Raw genomic sequence first — 20919 nt, forward strand, 5'->3', positions numbered from 1 at the left:
ATATCGAAAACTTTGAGGCGTATTTTCTCCACTTCCCATTGTTGAAATTTTGTCGAAATTGCGGGAAAGATTAAGAAAAAACTTACGAACCGAATGAAATGAATGAAGGCTTATTCTCTTCAGCATTAAATTCTCTTCTAGTTCAACTAGAAAAATTGTTGAAAACATATTTTTAAATGTTTTACAGCGTGTGAAAATCAAAATTTTGTCCCAAGAATGCATCTTTAAAAAAAAACCTGAAAAAAGTTTCGCTTTCACGATTTTCTTTGGGTTTTCTTGGGTCAACTATGAAATACACTAATAAAATTGATTTTTTTCCCAGACAAAAATTACGAGCTGTTGATTTTCCGCAAATAAGGGAGTACTGCGACGAGGCGCTTCATTAGACTACGCATTAGTCCGCCATTTTGTAATATTTTTCTAGATAGAAATTATTTAAGTACTCTAAATATGTATAAACATATACCAAAAATTTCAAGATTCTGGGTCGTTTCCTTCTCTTCTAATAAAATCACGTAATACAGCTAAGTTCTGGCCTGCTAATGACACTTCCCCCTTCAGGTTACCAGAATTCAGTTGAAAACACATCATGTGTTCAGCTGAATTGAAATCGGTTAACATTTGGTGTTCGCTGAGACTAAGTAAAATTTAAGATACCGTTCAAATTCCATTACATCACTCAAAAATTTCTTCATGACGATTATGCTCTTTCGATTGCAAAAGTGCGATATATCAAATAGATGATAAGTCAATTTTGTTTATGTGTAAAAAGAGAAATACCATTTGATTGTATCCTTATTATTATCTTTCTTTACATTTTCGTATTCTTCTGAGTCGTGTGGTTTGGGTGAAGGTGTGTTGGGGAATTAGATAAATTTTATTTACACCAATAATTTTGCAATTAATCATATTTAAATTTATATCAATATATACACTGACATTAAGAATAATGCGTGTTTTAATCTTGATTCTTTTTCCTTTATTAAAGAGCCAAATTTTTTTCTCCTTCTTGCTTTACTAATTAGACACATTTTGGAGCACAATCTTCTCCTCAGTACGATAAAAAGTATATTTAAGAGCTTTAACTATGATAAAAAATTAAGTTTTTTTTTTTAATGTCAGAGGTCTCTTTAAAAAATACTCACCATGTTTGAGAGATTATGTATAGTTTACAAGTGATGTTTTGTTACTGTTAATATCTATTTTTTTAACTTTATTATTCATGTTATGTTGCTTTTAGACATTTTGTAGTTTCGCTATCAGTTTTACTTTGTTTTTTCCTTTACACATTCGCTTTTTTTCGAATTTATTTTTCTATTTTCTATTTTTTTTTTAATATAATTTTTATTTGGCCACTTTATGAGCATTTATGTTGAACTATTATCTCTCTTTCTTATTTATTCTTTTTCAATTTGGATAAACAAATTACACGAATAGAGACTTATTTTTCTTTTAAGTTTTTCTTCAAAACTTATGATTTCACAAAAAAAAAAAGTTTTATTATATATTTTTCACCAATTTGAACATGCAAAAATTACAGGCACTTTCAGTACACAAGAAAAGATACACATCAATTGAAAAGAGAGAATTTTTTAAGCAAAAAACATCCTTTGAATTTCTTGTCCTAATATCAAAGTTTTTATTACAAATTTTGATTGAAAAATCTGAATAAAAAAAATCATAATGCGTAAAAATCTTGTAATTTTCGTTGTAACCAAAAAATGTCTGGGAATGTCACATTTTTTATCTTTAAAATCTTTCATTATTAATTTAATTTTTTTAAAATGAGAGTATTTCTATGGGATACAATTTCCAATATATTTTTGTTAATATATATATATATACGTGTATATCCTTTTTTTGTTGAAAAAAAATCCTCTTCCAATAAACCCCTATTTTGGTTTCCTTTGAGAAAGATAAATTCATATTTTGTTCCACTAACTACCTTCTTTTTTTGTTTATCTCTGAAGCATGTTGTCCACAAAAATTTGCAGAATGAGATTATCCTTTCCATTAAACCTATTTATTATTTATCACTATTCTGTTAATTATATCAATAGATTTTCTGCTTTTTATTTGTTCTTTCGTTCTATAATCTCACCTTTATTAAGTTAGATTTATTTTATTCAGTTGAGACTTCTTGTAAGTTTTTTTTTTCTCACTTAGCTAAATATTTATTCTTGGGCAATTATTTCATCAATTTCTTCTTTTTTTTTGTATTTGTAAATTTTTTAAATATATATATAGTTTTTTAAATTGGTGTAATAATGCGCATGTTTAATAATTTCCTAGTAAAATTATTAACAAAAGTTGTTTTTAGGCCTTTGCAAATTTACACAATGTTCCACGAACCCATTTCATTGCTTTCCCACGAACAGCATCAATTTTGGGGGAGTGTTCTGGGGAATTGGGGGGTCAAGGTCCTGTGGCAGCCCAGCGGGCATCGTCAGATTCGTGTGTCAAGTATCTGATGCCCACTGAGGCTTCGAGAGCTCGAAGATCATTCCATGTTTGGGAATCTTGAAGCCACGTGTGCTGAAGACTTTTGTCCACAGTAAAACGTTTTCTCTGCTTCACTTGCAGAAGATTGTTGATTAGATCAATAGCTTAAAAAAGTAATCAGAAAAACTTGTTAGATTAGGAATTTTTTTTGATATACAGTGGCGGCCAAAATAATAAAATCAGCTCCGCAAGGACCACTATTTTACCTTTAGCATTTTTGTTTATTCCTGTTCGTTGAAATAATTGATATAGAAATGTTCAAATAATTACCTTACGTCAAATAAGTACGGTTTTGGCCGCTAGAGGTCTCTATTTTTCACAGAATATATCAATAGTGAAATTTGGTTTGAACAACACGATAGGACCACTTTCATTTAAAATAAAGAGTGTGGTCTATAAATGGAAAAAGTTTAAATAAAGCCATATTTAGAAACCATAAATTACAGTTTTCCAATTATTTTGGCCGAACTGAATTTCACTATTGACGTATTCTGTGTAAAATAGAGACCTCTATCGGCCAAAACAATCCTTATTCTACGATTCTACTAATTTGAAGATTTCTACATCAGAATTAGGGTAAGGGCTCATAATATTCCAAGTTTAAAGTGCGATATTTTCAATACTAATTTACTTTTTTTTGTTACTCTCTTTTCAGAAGGGTTGTTTAGAAACTTGGCAAGCTATTTATCGTCTTTTTTTTCTAAAATTAGTTTTAATACGTTTAAAAATGAATTGATATGTAGAGGTGAATTTGATTCTTATTTTAGACAACTTGGTTATTAATTTGGACAACTTGGCTGTAAATATGGACAGCTAATCCGCCTCAAACAGGATGCCCATTGTTCTTCATTTCATGAACCAATCTTACCAAGTCCTCTTCCTGGTCATGTAAGGGAAACGTAGAATATCACAAGAAGCCCGGAAACTTTCCATATCATTTATTAAAGTGAGTTGACTTCGGAACTCCAAGTACGTGTGGATTCGCTCATTCCCTGGCTTTTCCGGGAGCCTTTTAAGGCATTTCTCGCTACATCTCTTTCGTAGAGATGATGTTCCTTTGTTTCTCCAGGCATTTGTCTAACCTAGTCATCACAAAAGCTAAAACTTCACGAAATTTCGTGAGAAATACACCTGTCCAAAATAAGCAGTATCACCTCACTGGTAAATGTCTTAAAAAATTTCCCATTTTTCACGCGAAAAATCTAATTCACAAGGCAAATCTCACTTCAGGTCAAATGTACAAATCACCACTAACGTGAATCAACACAATATTCGATGAATATTCAATAATATCACTCAAGAAAAGCGAAGAAACATTGTTAGTACTTCACTACAGCTAAATAAGACTTAAGTAAAGACGAAGTTCTGTCATATTTCTCGTAAGAAATTGCTCACACTGAATTTTCAACAAAGCAATTTGTTTAACGTATTTAGTCTTAAAATCTTCCGAAAAGAACAAATATTTAGACAGAATTCATTATTCATCACAGGGGCATGACATTTCCTATGTTTTCCATAGGTTTCTAGCATGCCGAAAAAAAATTTGAGTTTATTAGCTATTTTCTGTCATTGTAGAATGAATTTGCAAATAATACAAATACAAAATAAAAATCAATTTAACATAGAATAGGCAACCAAAAACACCAAATTGGCAACCCACGTAGTTTTGAAGATATCTCGTGAAATGTGTACGAAAATTGTAAAAAATTTATACTAAAACTGGTCGCATTTTTCAGAGCTAATGTCACCCCCCTGATTCATCAAATATTGGAATAAAAGTCCATCATTTTAATCAATTTATTTTTAGTGTCCAATTTTACCCTCAAAGTGTCCAAAATAAGAAACTGTTTAAAATTATGAGCCTTTCCCCTATATTAACAAATTGGGAAAAAATACAAAAATTAAAAAAATATAAGCTTTGCAAAGTGATTCTATTATTTTGGCCGCCACTGTATCTCACTTGTTCTCTTACCATCTGAAGAGATTTCCTTCCAAGGATTTGGTGGATACATAAAAGCTGCATTTTGTATTTGAACATTGATGTCTTCGTCCTCGTTGAAGGGAAAAGTTCCGCTGAGACTAACATAAATTATCACACCAACACTCCACATATCCAATGATCGATTGTATCCTTTATTTCTTAGAACTTCAGGTGCTAGATAAGCAGGTGTACCAACAACTGATCTTCTAAAAGATTTCTCCCCAATAATTCTGGCAAAGCCAAAGTCGCACAATTTAACTTGAGGGAATTCATTGTCAGACGACAAAAGAACATTTTCAGGTTTGAGGTCACAATGTACAATATTTTTGCTATGTAGATGCTTAAGTGCAACAAGAATTTGTGTTATGAGAAACTTTGTGACTCGTTCACTCAATTTTCCCTTTTCACTTGACAAAATCATCTCGAGCATGTCGTTCTTCAGTTTTTCCATCACAACAAAAATTCTCTCGGGCGTCTCAAACATCCTCTCCAAATTCACAACACCGCAGTGGGAGATGTTCTAGATAGGGTAAAAAAAGGGAAGAAAAAAGGGGGAGAAAGATATGAATTAGGTACTCTGCACACTTTATGAGGTATTTTTGCTATTGAAAATTCTTTCATGTCAGTCTTGCTTTTATCTGACTTTGATGTATTCATTTTTTTTGTCAAAATGTCTTTTACAAAGAATTTATTCGGTAAACTTTGGGTTTTTTTCATGCTTTAAACCTTTAACTATTGATTTAGTAAAGTTATAGACTAATTTGACTGAGCATCTCAAAACTTTATTTTTGAGACTTGTATAGGGGCAACCCCTATGTATGTTTAATGAGATATGGCACAAACTTACCTGAAGAATAGCAACTTCATTTTTAAGCTGTGCTTCCTGCTTTGTTGGAAATCTCATTTTGTCAATCACCTTAATTGCAACCTCTCGATGTGTCTTGCGGTGTATTCCACCGTAAACTGTTCCAAATTGCCCAGAACCAAGAACTTCATCGGGGAATATTTGATAGAGTTGTCCCATATCTTGAACATTCTCTTCATTGTCAGTCGCCGAAGTTTTGGTCACGGGCATTAGGGCTTGCTTGATGGCAGTCTCCCAGCTTTTGGCCAAATAAGCCCCTACCCCACTATCAGGTGGGGGTAGGATCATCAGTTCTCCATCTTTTAAGGGGTCTTGTCCCACGTAATAATCGACATTTGCAGTCCTTATCTCAAAACAATGGTAAACATCACCCACAAGACTTCGAGCTGTTTCGATTGCAGCAATTTCGTTGAGTGGGATTTCCTTATAGTACTTACTGCCCTGATCCGATACGAAGAGGGTGATGGATTTTGAATCTAGGCGCCAGTAGTGACGCTTAACAGTTTTATCCTTGTTGGTGAAATGCACCAGCCAGCCCTCCTTCATAGCCCGGTCACCACGTCGTTTTGTGTGCTTTACCGACTGGACGATTCGCATGAGGGGTATGTTGGCGCTTGGAGAAGATGAAGAACTGATGTAGGTTAAAAATAATTAGAAGACAACAGCAAACAAATATTGAACTAATTCGGAAGACACTTTTCGTCAATGAAATTTATCATTTTTATATGGTAGGATACCATAATGGTATCCTAAAAGTTAAGTGTTTGATATGTTTTGACGTAATGGATACTCCCTGTCTTAATGAAAAATGTCTTAATTGATTCTTAATTACAAATTCAACTATAAAATCTACATCTGAGTATCGTTATATTTTATACGATTTAGATAACTTTGGATGGCACTAAAATGTTAATCTGAAGAGTTTCTTTTCCTTTTGAATTCTGTAATAAATTTATTTTGTTGAATATATTGAAAGCGCCCGCCAAGGGGCTTTGTTGAGATTAACTAAAAATAAAATTAACAGAACAATAAAAGCTTTGAGAAAAAATTATAACGTATAGGGTGGCTGCGCATTACTTATTTATGGCCTGTCTTTACTTAAAGCCTCATCGCAATTTTTTGTCAGAAAATGATTCCAAAAACCAAAAAAAGTGATGTGCTATTAAAACACATCATTTATTTTGAATTTTGAAGTTTTTCAAAATCATTTTGTGGCATTGTAAATTTTTTGCTAGGAGGCCATAAGTAAAGACAGAGGCCACAACTAATGCCGCCTAACTATATTTGGTTCCAACTTTGTTTAAACCTCTGCCGTAAGGGATATAGTATTGAACCTTCTATATAAACTTGCAACAAACATAACTTTAGGTTAGGATGGGATATGTACGATGCCAGATTTAAAATACAGATTTAAGCCGATATTCCAAATTTGATATCGTAAATTAAAGTTACACACCTATTAGCAGATATTAAAGTTGAATTTTCCGTGATAAATAAGAAAGCGCTACAATATAGTTTGAGTAAATCAGAGCTAATTCAACCTCGAACTGTACTTGAAGGATCCTAGTCCGTAAAAAAAATAGACCACGCCCTCAATAAGACTTGTGTTATACATGTTCGATATATACGATCGTATATATCGAATATTGTATAATAATATATTAAAAACTTTCCATTATCCAGCTTTTCCTATTACAATCTTATTGGATATTATAATAAAACCAAATATTTTAAGAAAATTGTACAATATACATGAGAGGACATATCTTGCGAGGAGGTATGGCAAAATCAAATTATGCTTTGCTCCACCGTATTTGTCCATTTAATTTAAGAAATGGAAAATAAGAACCTTTGTAATCTTGAAATACTAAACATTTTGCTAAAAGAAGTGCCATTAACATTTTACTGTCCTATCACACAATGATTCTTCTATTTAATTCAAAATAATTTGTTACATACTTTACTTTGTATTAAAAATAAGATGAATTGTGTTTGAATAATTATTTAGTGATAAAATGTGATATTTGGTCCACAAAAATATATTTAAATGTGCTACTAAAATAGCATAAATGTGTCTGCTTAAATTAATTTGGATTGAGTAAGTTATCATGTTAAAATTGTTCATAATTTCTATTTTCAGCAGACAGACTAGTAGTCTTTTGAACCAAGTTGTTCAAATTAAATTTATTTACTTGTAATGAAAATTATTCTTGGTCTAAAATATACAGTGGATTTATGATAAACTGAGGGGAAGTAACTCGCTATGTTCCTCTAAAATTACAATCAGGAAATTGTTACGTGTCAGGTGAGTTAGACAATCTCCAGTAGATTGTCTTCAAAGATATTCAAGAAAACCGTGTGATAGATAGTCGCTTGCTCAAGGAGCCATTTCTTTGACTATACAATTCTTTTTTCTGGCTTTGGGGATCCTTCTGCATAACAGATAAGTGATTCACAAAATATATTTTAAGTAATATCATACATTTTTCCAGAGATAGGATAAGTGTGCCAAGTGTAACATCTTTAATAGAAATTGATTTTTTTATTCCTTCTTCTTAAGGAATGTTGCTTGGAACCTTGTAGAGAGTTTATCGTCTTTATTTACTCTGAAAATCATTCTTAATACATTTTAAAATGAATAAAAATGTAGACGTAGACATAGCTTTGGTGCCCTATTTCGGCCACCTTCATTCTCATAGTTCCTTGCCCTTTAGGAATTCTTCCAATGCCTTTTTCACGTCATCTCGTGTGTCGAAGCTACATTTTTTGTTATTCTTTTGCATTGTATAATCTCTGGAGTATGTAAAAACTAAAAATTCATGAAAATTCGAGGAACAAAAAAGGTGGCCGAAATTGCAAGCTGGCCGAAATTTGGCACACTACCCTATTCACAATCAAAATTCACGTAGTTCTCGAACTTTTATTGAGCGATTCAATTCAAATTCAAACTTTATTTTCAAAATTCCTAGTGTGATAGCGGTGATAGCACTGTTAAAATGGTAAATCTCTTTAATTGTACGATTAAATATTTAACTTAAATTGAGAGGCTAACTTAGAACATAGAGAAATATTACGTGATGGACAGTAGATAAAGAGTAGAGGCTTTCTGACCGTGGTGTCGCATATAAGATTAATACTAAAATTCATGCTTTGTGAATTACGAATACGGCAAGAAAAGATAGCAAATGTTTCATCTTGCCTCTCTCTCGTACTTGCTCATTGCGTACAAAGTTGCCAGACATGTAAACCCTTGAAAACTGACCAAATCAAAGTTGGTACGCATGGAAAATTGCTCGAATTGCTGTTCAGATGATTCAGAAAGTTCAGAAAACAATACAGTAATATTTTACTGACCGTATTACTCCACTAGTGTATGCTCTTTCCAACACATGTATTTTTCCATTTAAAATTCGGCATACTACACACGTCTCTTTCTGTGTTTTCTTAATATTAATGTAACAAGAATTGCCACGGGCCCACACTAGAACATGCTGGAGCACCCTTCATCGCTTGTCTCCGGAAGTGAGCCTCAATTGCCCATTCCAAGAGAGCTACGCTCTAGCTATCCCATCTAGCGGAATTACAGAAATATCGTAACTTGAGGTTAGCTGCCGTTATAGCACCCCTGAGAGTTACCACCCCAGCTGAACTGTGATTGATTAGTATCGTTGGCTTAGAAGAGTCTTCGTCAGGATGGGCTTTCTCCCTCCAACTCCTCTATGTTTCTACTACAGTTCTACTACATTAATATTATTCTTATTCTTATACCGCTTTTGTGGATTCTGCTCAAACAAAATAATCGAATGATATAGTATTCTAATCGAATATTGAAAATTCCAAACTTGCAGATATAGTTCGTTATAAATCTTTAAAGGGCGTGACGTAAAATTATTTTTGGGTGGAACTTATTCAGAAAAACTTATGCTAATCTCTTTATGTGATATTAAATTATGTTACGGCTTTCTTTTAGGGTTCCGATTATACTATTCTTCTTGAAATAGCATCTTTTACCCTGTAAGTCAGCATTTTCATTCTTAAAAGAAGTCTATAATTTTTATGTGTTGGGTTTATTGTTTTTTCCTCTGATATTAATTTTTCTCTTAAAATATTAGACTGCTTCTGAATGCATTGAATAAAACTAATGGATAGAAAATATTCTTAGTGAGGAGTCCTTGAGCTATAAAATATGTTCAATTGTATGGTTTCAGGCACAATAAACCCGGTGCTATTGGAAAATACTTAATGGCTTTAGTGGATTGTGATGATTAGCATTGAAAAGAGTGTCTATCACATTGAAGGTTTCTTTCGGAGTTGAATTAATGTTTCAAAATCCTTCAAGCGTGTTGATCTTAGTATTTTTCACATTATTTGTTCTTAGATTGAGTATGGTAATTCTTTGAGCTTAGGGGGGTAAACTCACCTAGATTGGCGGGATTGTTCGGAAGTTGCATCGAGGAGGTCGAGGAGTTCGGGCTCATGAATGGTCCCATTTACTTTAAGTGGTGGCACAGTCTGTCTGTGATTGCTGAATGGATTGTCATCGAAATCACTATCTTCAAATTCATCCCTTAACTCTCGTTCGCTGCTTATGCTGCTATCATTTAAATCTGGAGCAAATGTATCTGTCGTTGGAGAGAAAATATGCGTGAAATATTGTCACATTTCTCGAAAATTGGGATCTAATATTTTTCCAGTCAATTTGGGACCATACTAACCAGTTGAGCAATCTCCAACACAATCTTTTGGCACTTTGTCCACACATTTCTTGTGAGCATTGTAGTGACAGTCGCGACATTGAACACCCTGCTTGAAGAGACCACGGAGGAGTTTCTTGCAATATTGACACACTGTGGGTCGTGTGTATGAATGCAGGAAGAATCGATGTGGTATGCTTATTCGTCCGGAATTGGTACTGCCATAAGAATGGCCCGGAATTGGGGATCTATTCAACTATTATTATTTTTTTTTGAGGGAGAAAAAGGCAAGAAAACACTAAATAAGCACATTTTCTTATCAGACAACAAAAAAAGATACGGGTAACTTTGGAAGAGACCAGGGATGTGTTTATGGGGAGGGCATACAGTGACAAGATCTGCAATTATTACCCAAGGAAATAAACCAAAAAGAAAACAAAAAATAAATAAATTTTGTTAATCAATTTTTTATTGAATAAAAAAATATTGCTTTTTACAAAAATTTTGCTATTCAGCAGATATAATAACCAAAAGAAAAGAAAAAAAAACATTTTATCAGATCTTATCACTGTAAACCCATCACCAAAAATATTATATATTCCTTTGATCCAGGAGTAATTCAATATTTACAGAGATTCTCTATTTGCACTTCCTATATTTCAAAGGCACGCGCATCACTTCTACTTTAGTGACGAAAATTTAATTTTTGCGCAGAGTGTAATCAGTGTTTTTTTTTTCATTTTGAAGTTCTGCTATAAAATGACTGCAACATCCTTGAATTCTAAATTTTTAAAGATTAAAAAAATAAAATATTCTTGGTAAAAGATAATTAAGGAGTTATAAATCATCGTTGCATCTTAGGTTTAAATAAATTCTGGTCAATATTGCGTAACTTATCCTGACTAAAATGCTAATTTACAGCCCAATAATATTTATTCCATTAAAAATTTATGTACTTTTTATTGTTATACTCGTCATTCAATCAAAAAACAAATCACTAGTCTTTATTGCGTATTGTAGGCTTGGGATGTAAGCTTTTAATTGCTTGTATATACTCAAAGCTTCCAGGTTCAAGGTAGCAATAAAGAGTTATTTATTGCCAAGCAAGGAAATTGATGCATTTGAAAGTTTCTAAATTATAATGCTAATGTAATTTTAGGGAAACCGCAAAACCACATAAATTTATTAGTGTACTGAGGTCTTTGCAATCATGTTGAATCTCATTAAATTGCAAATTTCGTAGACAAATATTCAAGTTGATACAGCTTTTGTACTCTTATTACACGAATTTGACTTTTAGACGTTATTTTATAAAATCTAATTTGCAATTATACATAGAAAAAAATATTTTGCAAAACTGTTCGTAAATGTTTGTGAATTCCTACCTGGAACTTATAAAATACTCTTAAATCGTATAACTATATCAAAAAAAAAGTTTATAAAAGTTTGTACTTTTTTACAAATATTTGTTCGTATAATTTTGTTTGTTTTTCAAAGCTCTGCGAACAAATGACAAAATTTTACGAACATTTTTTGTGTGTTTACGAATATTTACGAACAAATGTTTGTAAAAGAACAAATGTTTGTAAAATGCTTGTCAAGTGATCATATTGCGCACAATGTTTGTGAAAAAAAGGACAAAATTAGAACTTTTGTGTGGGTTATACGATTTATGAGCATTTCATAAGTCCCAGGTAGGAATTCACAAACATTTACGAACAATTTTGCGAGATATTTTTTTTTGCGCATGGAAATAATTTAATATAATGTTTAAGTTTTATTAATCTTTTTTTAATAAATCTTTTGAGAAGACTCCATCATAATAATAGTTGAAATCCTCCATAACTCTTGTAATTAGTCTTTTAAATATTCATAGAACCCTAAAAATATATGTGACTAACGTGTTCTCGAAAGCCAGTCAGGAGATAAAATGATTGTCTTATTAAAGCAAAACTTTTCGAGGTCTTATAATGAATCATTAAAAGGCTCCTAATGAAACTTCAATAGAAATTCTTGCAAAAATCTTTAAATCATTTATCAGTGTGCTATTCTATTTATAAAAGTTATTGTGTACGTATAAGTTACACAAGGCGGCTTTAGGAATTCATGGTTCTCTATTACTCAGATATTGCTATGAAGCATTCTGGAGAAAAAAATCATCTTAGCCTTATACAGGTTGTACGAGTTTTAGATTGGATATTTAACCCCAGAATCAATCTAAGTCCTAAATATAAAGCAATTTTAGTGGTTTTTTTTTCTCTTTAAATCGTTCGATGAGAAATAAAATCTTAATTAAAAGAAATATAGGGAAAAGGCCTTCAAGCTTCAAACACTTTATATGTTTCCCATCTTCCTTTAAGGAATCTAATGCCGGCTTCAGACTGGAGGTTTAGCCCAGTTCCCGAAGGTCTCAAAAATCTTAATGATAAGCAATTTTATTGATTTTTCAAAATTTAATGAATCATTTGCCCTTAATATTAAATCCTAAACAACAATTTCCTAAAAAAATCATGCTTGATGAGGAATTAGAGGAGTTAAGCCAGATAGCTAAGCCTTAGGCCTGAAGCCCGTATAACCTAATTATTTCAGGAAATGTGTGACTTAAGACTGGGGTATTAAAATATGCCACAGATAGGTCAGATTCATTAAGGGGATATGAGAAATTTATCTAGTGTTCGAAGCCTCATAGCATTCACTTAGTCCACAAAGCGGTCTTTAAATCTAGGGATTTAGCCCATTTCCGGATGTTCTCAAAATCCTAAATAGCAAGACATTTCATTGGTTTTTAGAATTTTATAGAATTATTTTCCTTAAATAGTCCAATCCTCAAATTAATTTTTCCAAAAAATCTTGATTGATAAGAAATTAGAGCTGTTAAGCCATATGGCTAAGCCTTAGGTCTGAAGAATCCCGTATAATGGATCATATTTAGTCTTAAAATTTAATTCTTAGTCAAAATTTAGAATAAGAAAATAAATAAGTTAAGCCACATGACTAAACCCTAATACGAGTTTCAAATTGGAAATTTAGCCCAGTTCCTTAAGGGCCCGAAATCCTAATTAATAAACAATTTAATTAGTTTTTCAATATATAGTGGATGATTCGACCTTAATACCCAATTGTTAGACATTTTTCCGAAAATGTTACGTTACAAGGAATTACAGTAGATAAGCCATATGACTAAGCTTTTAGGGTTGAAGCTTGTATAAGAACTCATGTAGACACAGACTGATCCTCCAAAATATTTAGCGCATAAAATTTGGCAGTAAAGATGTACCTCAAATTATCATGCATTGAGGGCTTGGATCTTCAATAAGAAGAGTTAGCGTCAATTTTTTTTCTTTAATGCATTTTTTTTTTGAAGAAGTTAAGCCATTAATGTCTAATCCTTATACGCGCATCAGGCTTATACGGGCTTCACAATCTGGCTTAACTCCTGTAATTCATCATCAAGCATGATTTTTTAGGAATTGTTGTTTAGGATTGAATATTAAGGGCAAATGTTTCATTAGATTTTGAAAAATCAATAAAATTGCTTGTTACTAAGATTTTTGAGACCTTCGGGAACTGGGCTAAACCTCCAGTCTGAAGCCGGCCTTAATGTCTTAGACACACTTACGACTTAAACCGAGAGACAGCTTAACATAATTATAAACAAAATAATGATTTGACTAAATTCACATCTGTTTCCCACTATCTAAACCGTTTTTCAGCTTAAGCTGAGACTCGGATTATTCAGAAACTGATGGAAATGTCTTCTGATCTATTTTGATACTATTTACGCTAAGTTGTCTCTCAGCTTAAGTGGTAAGTGTGCCTTAGAACTGTTTTGCCATATGGCCTAACTTCCCTAATTTGTTATCGGTTCAGATTTTTACGAAAATATCAACTCAGAAAGGAAATTTAGGCAAATGACTTCAAAATTTTTGAACTTTAAATTTTATAATTTTTGTGTGAGGACCCAAAATCATTTTAAAAATTTTATATTTAATGACTTTTTCTTTATCTGTTATCTCATGAAAACAATATTTGGGAAACATAATTCAAAATGATTTCCAAAACGAATTCAAATTGTTTATATTTAATTTTTATATCTAATTTAGACATTTCCCTATGATTTCTGAAAGTTTTCAAAAATATCAAAAGTTTTCTCTTATTTTTAAATATTAATTTTTAAATAAATTTGCTATTTTAGAGTATGGGAAGCTTTAACCTTGTCCAAGTCGCCAAGTAAGATAGTTTTTTATGCGGTTTTATTAACATCCAAAATCAAATTCATTTGATTTTGGCATATGAAGGGGGCGTGGCATAAAATGATTTTGAGCTGAGCTTAATAGAAATGCCCTACGACAAGTGCGATACAAGTGTGCTGGATTCGAATTTCTTTTAGGTCACCAGAAATTTTCAGGAATTACAGATATTCGGATCAGTAGGGGAGACTGGGGCAAAAAGTAACAAAACAGATATTTTATTTTTTACAAGCTACCCGAGTGCTTCAAAAATTTCTAATTAGTGTAGTTTTATAGGAAATTTACCATTCTACAACTTTGTGAAAGTAATTTTCCTCTGTTTTGTAAAAAAATACGTTTATCGAGCCAATTTTAAAAGGTCATTTTGTGACTATTTTCAAAAATGCTGGGGCAAATAGTACCAGAAATTGGGTATTATCATATTTTGATTCGTTTCATTACGGGCTTCCGTAAATTTGAAAAAATACCTAGAGGACATATTTTCATAGAAAATTTATTCATCTACACTTTTGTAAAACACCGTTTTCTCTACGAGAAAAGTGAGAAAACGAGAAAATCGCTTTTGAAGCTATTTTAGAAAAAAAAACACACAAAAGACTGCAAATCGTTTGACCAATGCAAACAACAAGCGGTGAGACATGATAAAGACGTTTCTTTTCGCCGTGAGACATCAGAAATTGCTTCGCTTTTTTGTTACATTTTGCTCTATACCTTTTGTTACTTTTTACCCCAAGTGGCCATTTTGAATAAAAGGATTTTTGGAGAAAAGAACTTTTGTGAAATTCTAAAATAGATAGCGGATTCCTATTCAAAAAATCCCAATTAATTAGAAAATATTCACCAGTGCATCAATTTTCGAAAATAAGTAGGTAATAATTGTTATCTTCTGCAAGGAAAATATTTCAAAAATAGGGCTAAAAATTTCGATATTTTTTATTTTCTAAATTCCTTGTTCGAATTCTAAGAAACTTCCGACATTGAAGAAGGTCTATGGAGGCTATCTATAGAAAAAAAAATTGAGCTGCTATCTTTTTTACCTTGGAAGATATTGAATTTTGAATTTTTCGATTAGTGACTTTTTGCCCCAGTCCCCCTATAGTTGTTTTATAAAATAACATCATGAAGCTGAATACGTTTCTAAGAATAAAGTTTTGTTTTTAAAGCATTTCGTTTTAAGCATTATTGGGAAAGCTAATGATTATTTAATTTCATTCAATTAATTCACTTACAAGTACTAGCGGATTTTTTTACGTTACTATTTATATTCTTTGTATTCTTTCTACTGAAATAATCTGCTTTTTTACCATTTGAAAATAGAGTTCAATCGATTTGTTTGACTTGTAAAGTCAGACATCAATTTATTTGTCGCAAAAAAATGCAGTTATATCTTGAGATCATACAGAACAGTATTATGCTATTACTCCTGGATCAAAAGGTGTTTTTTTCTGAGTATTTTAAATGTAGTAGAGAAAGTTATAAATTGGACGGAATGATTAAAAAGCAATCACACTGGAGGTTGGAATGGTTGCCAACACGGAATTGTTGGTATTAATATCAGTTTCTAATGTCATTCATCAATTGCTGCATCTTTCTTACCAAAGACGATCCCGAGCCCGTTGTGGTTGATTGATCGTCGGCGAGGGAGGAGTTGTTTGAGCAACCGGATGGACAACGTGGTGGTTGTAGTGTGGAAGTTTTCCGTGTGGGATCAGCCGATCGATGACAATTGTTTGGAACTTTCACAACACACCTTTTATGGTAATTCTGTCCACATCCTACATGGATTTAAGAATGGAAATAGGGTATTTTTTCCACTGAATTTAATTCTCAATTCTGCCAGTTGCAATGGCGATAAAAAAGAGTTGCTTACCATCACATTTGAGTCCTTGTCGGACGAGTCCGAAGAGCATTTCACCGCAAAAATCGCAGAAAGTGGGTGCTTTGTAGGAGTGAACAGACAGTGAATGAGGATAAACTGTTGGTATATCTTCTCTGATACTCCCACTGGAATATGGTAGAGCTGCTTTTGATGTGTTATTTTTTCGCGATGACAGAGGGAACAAAAAAAAGAGAAAGAGCGAAAATGTGAATTTCTTTCAAGAGTAAATGTGCAAAGATGGCTAAAATATCTTACCATTTGCCGTCAGAACAATCTCAATGAGAGTCTCATCAACAATTTCCGCCGCCGAATTGACCAGTTGGAGGACATTTGGGCTATTGTAGTCATGACGAAATAACAGAAGACGATCTGCCAAGTGGCTTAGGCCATTTTCAGGAATCTGCAATGAGGAAAAACAGACCGGAAGTTATTAATGTTTCTTCCTGCCTCCACCCATCACTCACTGAGAGTGAGTTATTTTAGCTTTTTTTTGCCACACAGTTTTATTCGCAATTTCACAGCACAATCTCCAATCTCTCAACAATTTTCATCTCGTTTTTTTTTGTCTTTTTTTGGAATGCTTATTGCATAAATGGATGAAAATCCTTTAGCCCTTTTAGCCAATTGAACTCCAATGGGGATGGAATTTAGCCCAATCGATTGACTAAGAATGTTAATGGAATTTCCAAATCACACTCATAAATCGATATTTTGAAGCAGTGAAAGAATAATTTGTAATGGCTGTTTCTGATTGAAGTGTTATTGGGTAATGGGTGATGAAAAGCTGCTGAGCTGAGAGATATTGGATATATTAAAATATTTCAAGGTTAGCTAATTTTCAAAATAAATTGGATTTGTGACAATTTATTAGTGTCATAAAAGTATTGTTATGGCAATTCCTGATTATCATTTAAATTGATATTAATTTAATGGATGCTTTATTTAAATTGCCATTTATGATTGAAAGTGACAGCTGTCAAAGTATTTAATATTGACAACTATGACATTTAATCCTTTGTTTCGACAAATAATCAAATAATTTCTTACACGAATAATTAACATAAGAGCTCTAAATGAACAACAAAGCTTTAAAAACTACGTAGGGCTGTTGTAATAAAAAAAGAGATGGCAAAGCGTCCCAGCTTTGCCGAATGCTCGAACTCACGAGATAGAGCTCACCGTGAATTAGCTTTTTGCATAATCTTTTGGAATAACTGATCTACTAGAGATCAAATTGATTCATAAATCACAAAAGCATTTCACAATCAAAAAATTGGTACTTAACCGTTTCATTACCGATGAAGACCGATGCAGCCGGGTTCTAATTTGCAATACTTTTCTAAAAAATCCAAATTTAACCAAAAAGAAAAATGAGCCTTCCAAAGTATTTGACCTTTGACCTTCAATAATTCAAAATGGCGAATTTTCCAGCCATAGGTATGTTTGGGCGAAATGTTCACCAGGACCAGCTCTAAAACATATCCAAAAATCATTGAAAAAGCTTGGGCCAATTTTTTGCAAAATTGGAAAAACCTCATTTTTGACCTATTTATGAGGGATAGGGAACGTACGAAAGGGGAGGGGGAAAAGTAAAGTGGTTGGGTACGAGATAATGTCATTTGAGGAGGGGTCATCGAAGACCGGAAGTCGATATCTCTTACCGTTTAAGCTGCAGAACAGTGAGGAGTTGAAAAAAATAGTCGATTATATAACTGCTCTCTCTTTGAGTTCGAGCAGTAAAAGAAGCAAAGATGAGCTCAGATAAGCTTGTGGTAGCTGATATTCTGTACAGGTGACCTCAGAATGAGTGCAAGTCAGGGGTGCTAGCAACTTGGAGTGCACAAATTCTATTATAAGTTGAATTTTTGGGGACTTTCGCATTTCCGGACTCCCGGACACCCAAACTTCCGGATTCCTGTATTTTCGGATACAAGGATGTTCGGTCACCGGACTTTCGGACTCCCAGATGTCAAGGTTCCCGGATTTCCGGTCACGCACTTACAGATTCATGGATACCTGGATTATCGAATTCACGAACTGCTATAGTTACCGTGACTCGGGTTAGTAATCTGACAATGCCATTGAGTACTTCGGAAACAGTTCTTCAAGTTTCTGGCAATAAAACTAATTTCTCTATGAATTTTTCCTACGTAGTAATACGCCATTAATTTTAATGGTCATTCACTAGTCTCTCGGGTTCATCAGGCTAATATAGCGGACGTAAATTGTAATTCACTTTACGTATCTCAAGTTTTAAGTCATATCTTATCATATTTTGTAGAATATTGGGCTTTTAAAAATTTACAGTAAAGATTTATCCCAAACTGACAATCATTGAGGACTCTATATCACGTATTTGAGGTTCTTTGCAAAAATTTCCTTTACTTGATGCTTTCTCGCCAAATTATATGGTCTAAATATTCTCAAGGATCAGCCTGAGTATATTTGGGGCTTTACGGGCCAAGATTTTGCATTTTGGTATTATGTGCTAAATTTTATTTAAGGTAGGGGAGACTGGGGCAAAAAGTCACAAATCGAAAAATTAAAAATTCAATGTCTTCCAAGGAAAAAAAGATAGTGGCTCAAATTTTTTTCTATAGATAGCCTCCATAGACCTTCTTCAATGTCGTAAGTTTCTTAGAATTCGAACAAGGAATTTAGAAAATAAAAAATATCGAAATTTTTAGCCCTATTTTTTAAAATATTTTCCTTGCAGAAAATAACAATTATTACCTACTTATTTTCCAAAATTGATGCACAGGTGAATATTTTCTATATAATTTGGATTTTTTGAATAGGAATCCGCTATTTATTTTAGAATTTCACAAAAGTTCTTTTCTCCAGAAATCCTTTTATTCAAAATGGCCACTTGGGGTAAAAAGTAACAAAAGGTATAGAGCAAAAAGTAACAAAAAAGCGAAGCAATTTCTGATGCCTCACGCTGAAAAGAAACGTCATCATCATCATGTCTCGCCGCTTGTTGTTTGCATTGGTCAAACGATTTGCAGTCTTTTGTGTGTTTTTTTCTAAAATAGCTTGAAATGCGCTTTTCTCGTTTTCTCACTTTTCTAATGAATAAATTTTCTATGAAAATACGCCCCCTAGGTATTTTTCGAAATTTACGGAAGCCCGTAATGAAACGAATCAAAATATGATAATACCCAATGTCTGGTACTATTTGCCCCAGCATTTTTGAGAATAGTCACAAAATTACCTTTAAAAAATGGCTCGATAAACGTATTTCCTTACAAAATAGAGGAAATTGACTTTCACAAATTTGTAGAGCGGTAAATTTCCTATAAAACTGCGCTCACACAGAGAAGTGATTTTGAGAAAGCGGTGTTGAATTTGGGGTTAAATATGGTGTTGGAGTTGCTGGAACACCAACCGTTGTACCATTCACATCAAATTCACACCAAGTTTTGAATCGAAGGTGTTGTATGAAATACTTTGGCGGTGTTGCAAAAACACCGCCACAAAAATGTCTAAAATGGTGCAACAGTAACACCATCAATTCTCTATTAAGGTGCTGTCACAACACCATCTGGTGTTCTGTACTATCCTTCGTGTGCTCTTTTCCCTCCCCGCTGCATCAGTAACAAATTGGCCAGTGAAGAGTGCGGAAGTGATGTTACGCAATTTTCTTTGCTTAATCTCAAGTGTTGATTGTCTTAATTAATGCATTTTCGAAAAGTATTTTATTTAATCTAAACAATATTTCGGTGGAGAAGTGTTTTATCTTGTGTTTCAAAGGGGGTTTCCAGTGGAAATTGTGCAGAGATTTCTTGGTGAGTTTACCCTTTGATTACTCATCCATATCAGGAAATTACCCTTCAGTATAGATTTCAAAAATCACATATTTTTTTTTTTTAAATTGTGTTAATGTATTCTTACTGATATTTCTTTTGCAAAATTTCAAGCCAAACTTTGCGAATGGCGAATTTAAAGGCAGGAGTCTAAAAGGGCAGTTCGAAAGATGTCTCAGAAAAAGTGCAAGATCTTCATCAACGAAATTGAAAAAGGACGAGATTTTTACCATCACCATTATTATTTTCAACCGCTTATTTCTTGGGGCCGTGGAGATTTTTACTGAGGTAGGTAATTTGAAACCGAAATTATATTTATATCAATTTCATTTTTTTTTAATTAATTTAATTTAAGAACTATGCATGATTTTATTATTTTTTTATTCTAGTTTTTAGTTTGTTTAACCCTTTATTCTATTCAAATATTAAAACAAAAAAGATATTTTAATAAGAAAATCTTCGTGTTTCATTTAGGAAACTTACTATGTTGCTGCGGCGAAAAATGTCGAGCCTTCAGGATCACTTTTTAACAAATTTAGCAACATTAGACATTCCTAAATAAAAAAAAGGAAAATCGATCGAAGTAACAAAAAGGCTTCTAAAAAGAAGGAAGAGGATAAGGAAGATATTCCTCAATCTTTTGTTTCACAAGGTATAATTTTTTTTTCTAACACAAAATTAAATGTTTATTTCTTGAAAATTTAATATACTTTTTATATGTATTTCAGATGAGGAAACTGCTTTAAGCTCCACTTCAACTGTGATGTCCAAATGGGAAAAAAATATTTCCCTCTTGCTGAATTGAAAGATAAATGGGCGATTTTGGCCACTTCGTACGCTTGCAAATTGGTAAATATTCTTTTTAATATATATCTTTCAAAATATTATCACAGTATTTTATAATTCAGTTTATTATTAATTTACTTTATTAAAATTATTTTT

The 20919-nt window shown here is 32.6% G+C and overlaps 2 protein-coding genes across 5 annotated transcripts in view; one reads left to right on the top strand and one right to left on the bottom strand.

The window, feature by feature from the left end:
* The window catches only part of LOC129799524 (NADP-dependent malic enzyme), a 150910-nt gene that overhangs the window by 10280 nt on the left and 119711 nt on the right, over positions 1–20919 (top strand). The gene's annotated exons all lie outside the window — the stretch shown is intronic.
* LOC129799522 (serine/threonine-protein kinase D3) overlaps positions 957–20919 on the bottom strand; it is a 47221-nt gene continuing 27258 nt past the window's right edge. Inside the window, exons 4-11 of one of the 4 annotated variants that reach the window (XM_055843477.1) lie at positions 16427–16571; positions 16163–16312; positions 15889–16067; positions 10064–10298; positions 9769–9970; positions 5331–5961; positions 4475–5003; positions 957–2606 (exon numbers count right to left, since the gene is read on the bottom strand). In XM_055843477.1, the coding sequence (XP_055699452.1) occupies positions 2416–2606; positions 4475–5003; positions 5331–5961; positions 9769–9970; positions 10064–10298; positions 15889–16067; positions 16163–16312; positions 16427–16571 (2262 nt within the window). In that variant the 3' untranslated portion in view covers positions 957–2415. Of the gene's footprint in view, positions 2607–4474; positions 5004–5330; positions 5980–9768; positions 9971–10063; positions 10299–15888; positions 16068–16162; positions 16316–16426; positions 16572–20919 lie in introns of all 4 variants that reach the window. The other 3 variants (XM_055843474.1, XM_055843475.1, XM_055843476.1) reach the window with 3 other exon arrangements.

This window comes from Phlebotomus papatasi, chromosome 1, assembly GCF_024763615.1.
Source record: "Phlebotomus papatasi isolate M1 chromosome 1, Ppap_2.1, whole genome shotgun sequence".
Lineage (NCBI taxonomy): Eukaryota > Metazoa > Arthropoda > Insecta > Diptera > Psychodidae > Phlebotomus > Phlebotomus papatasi.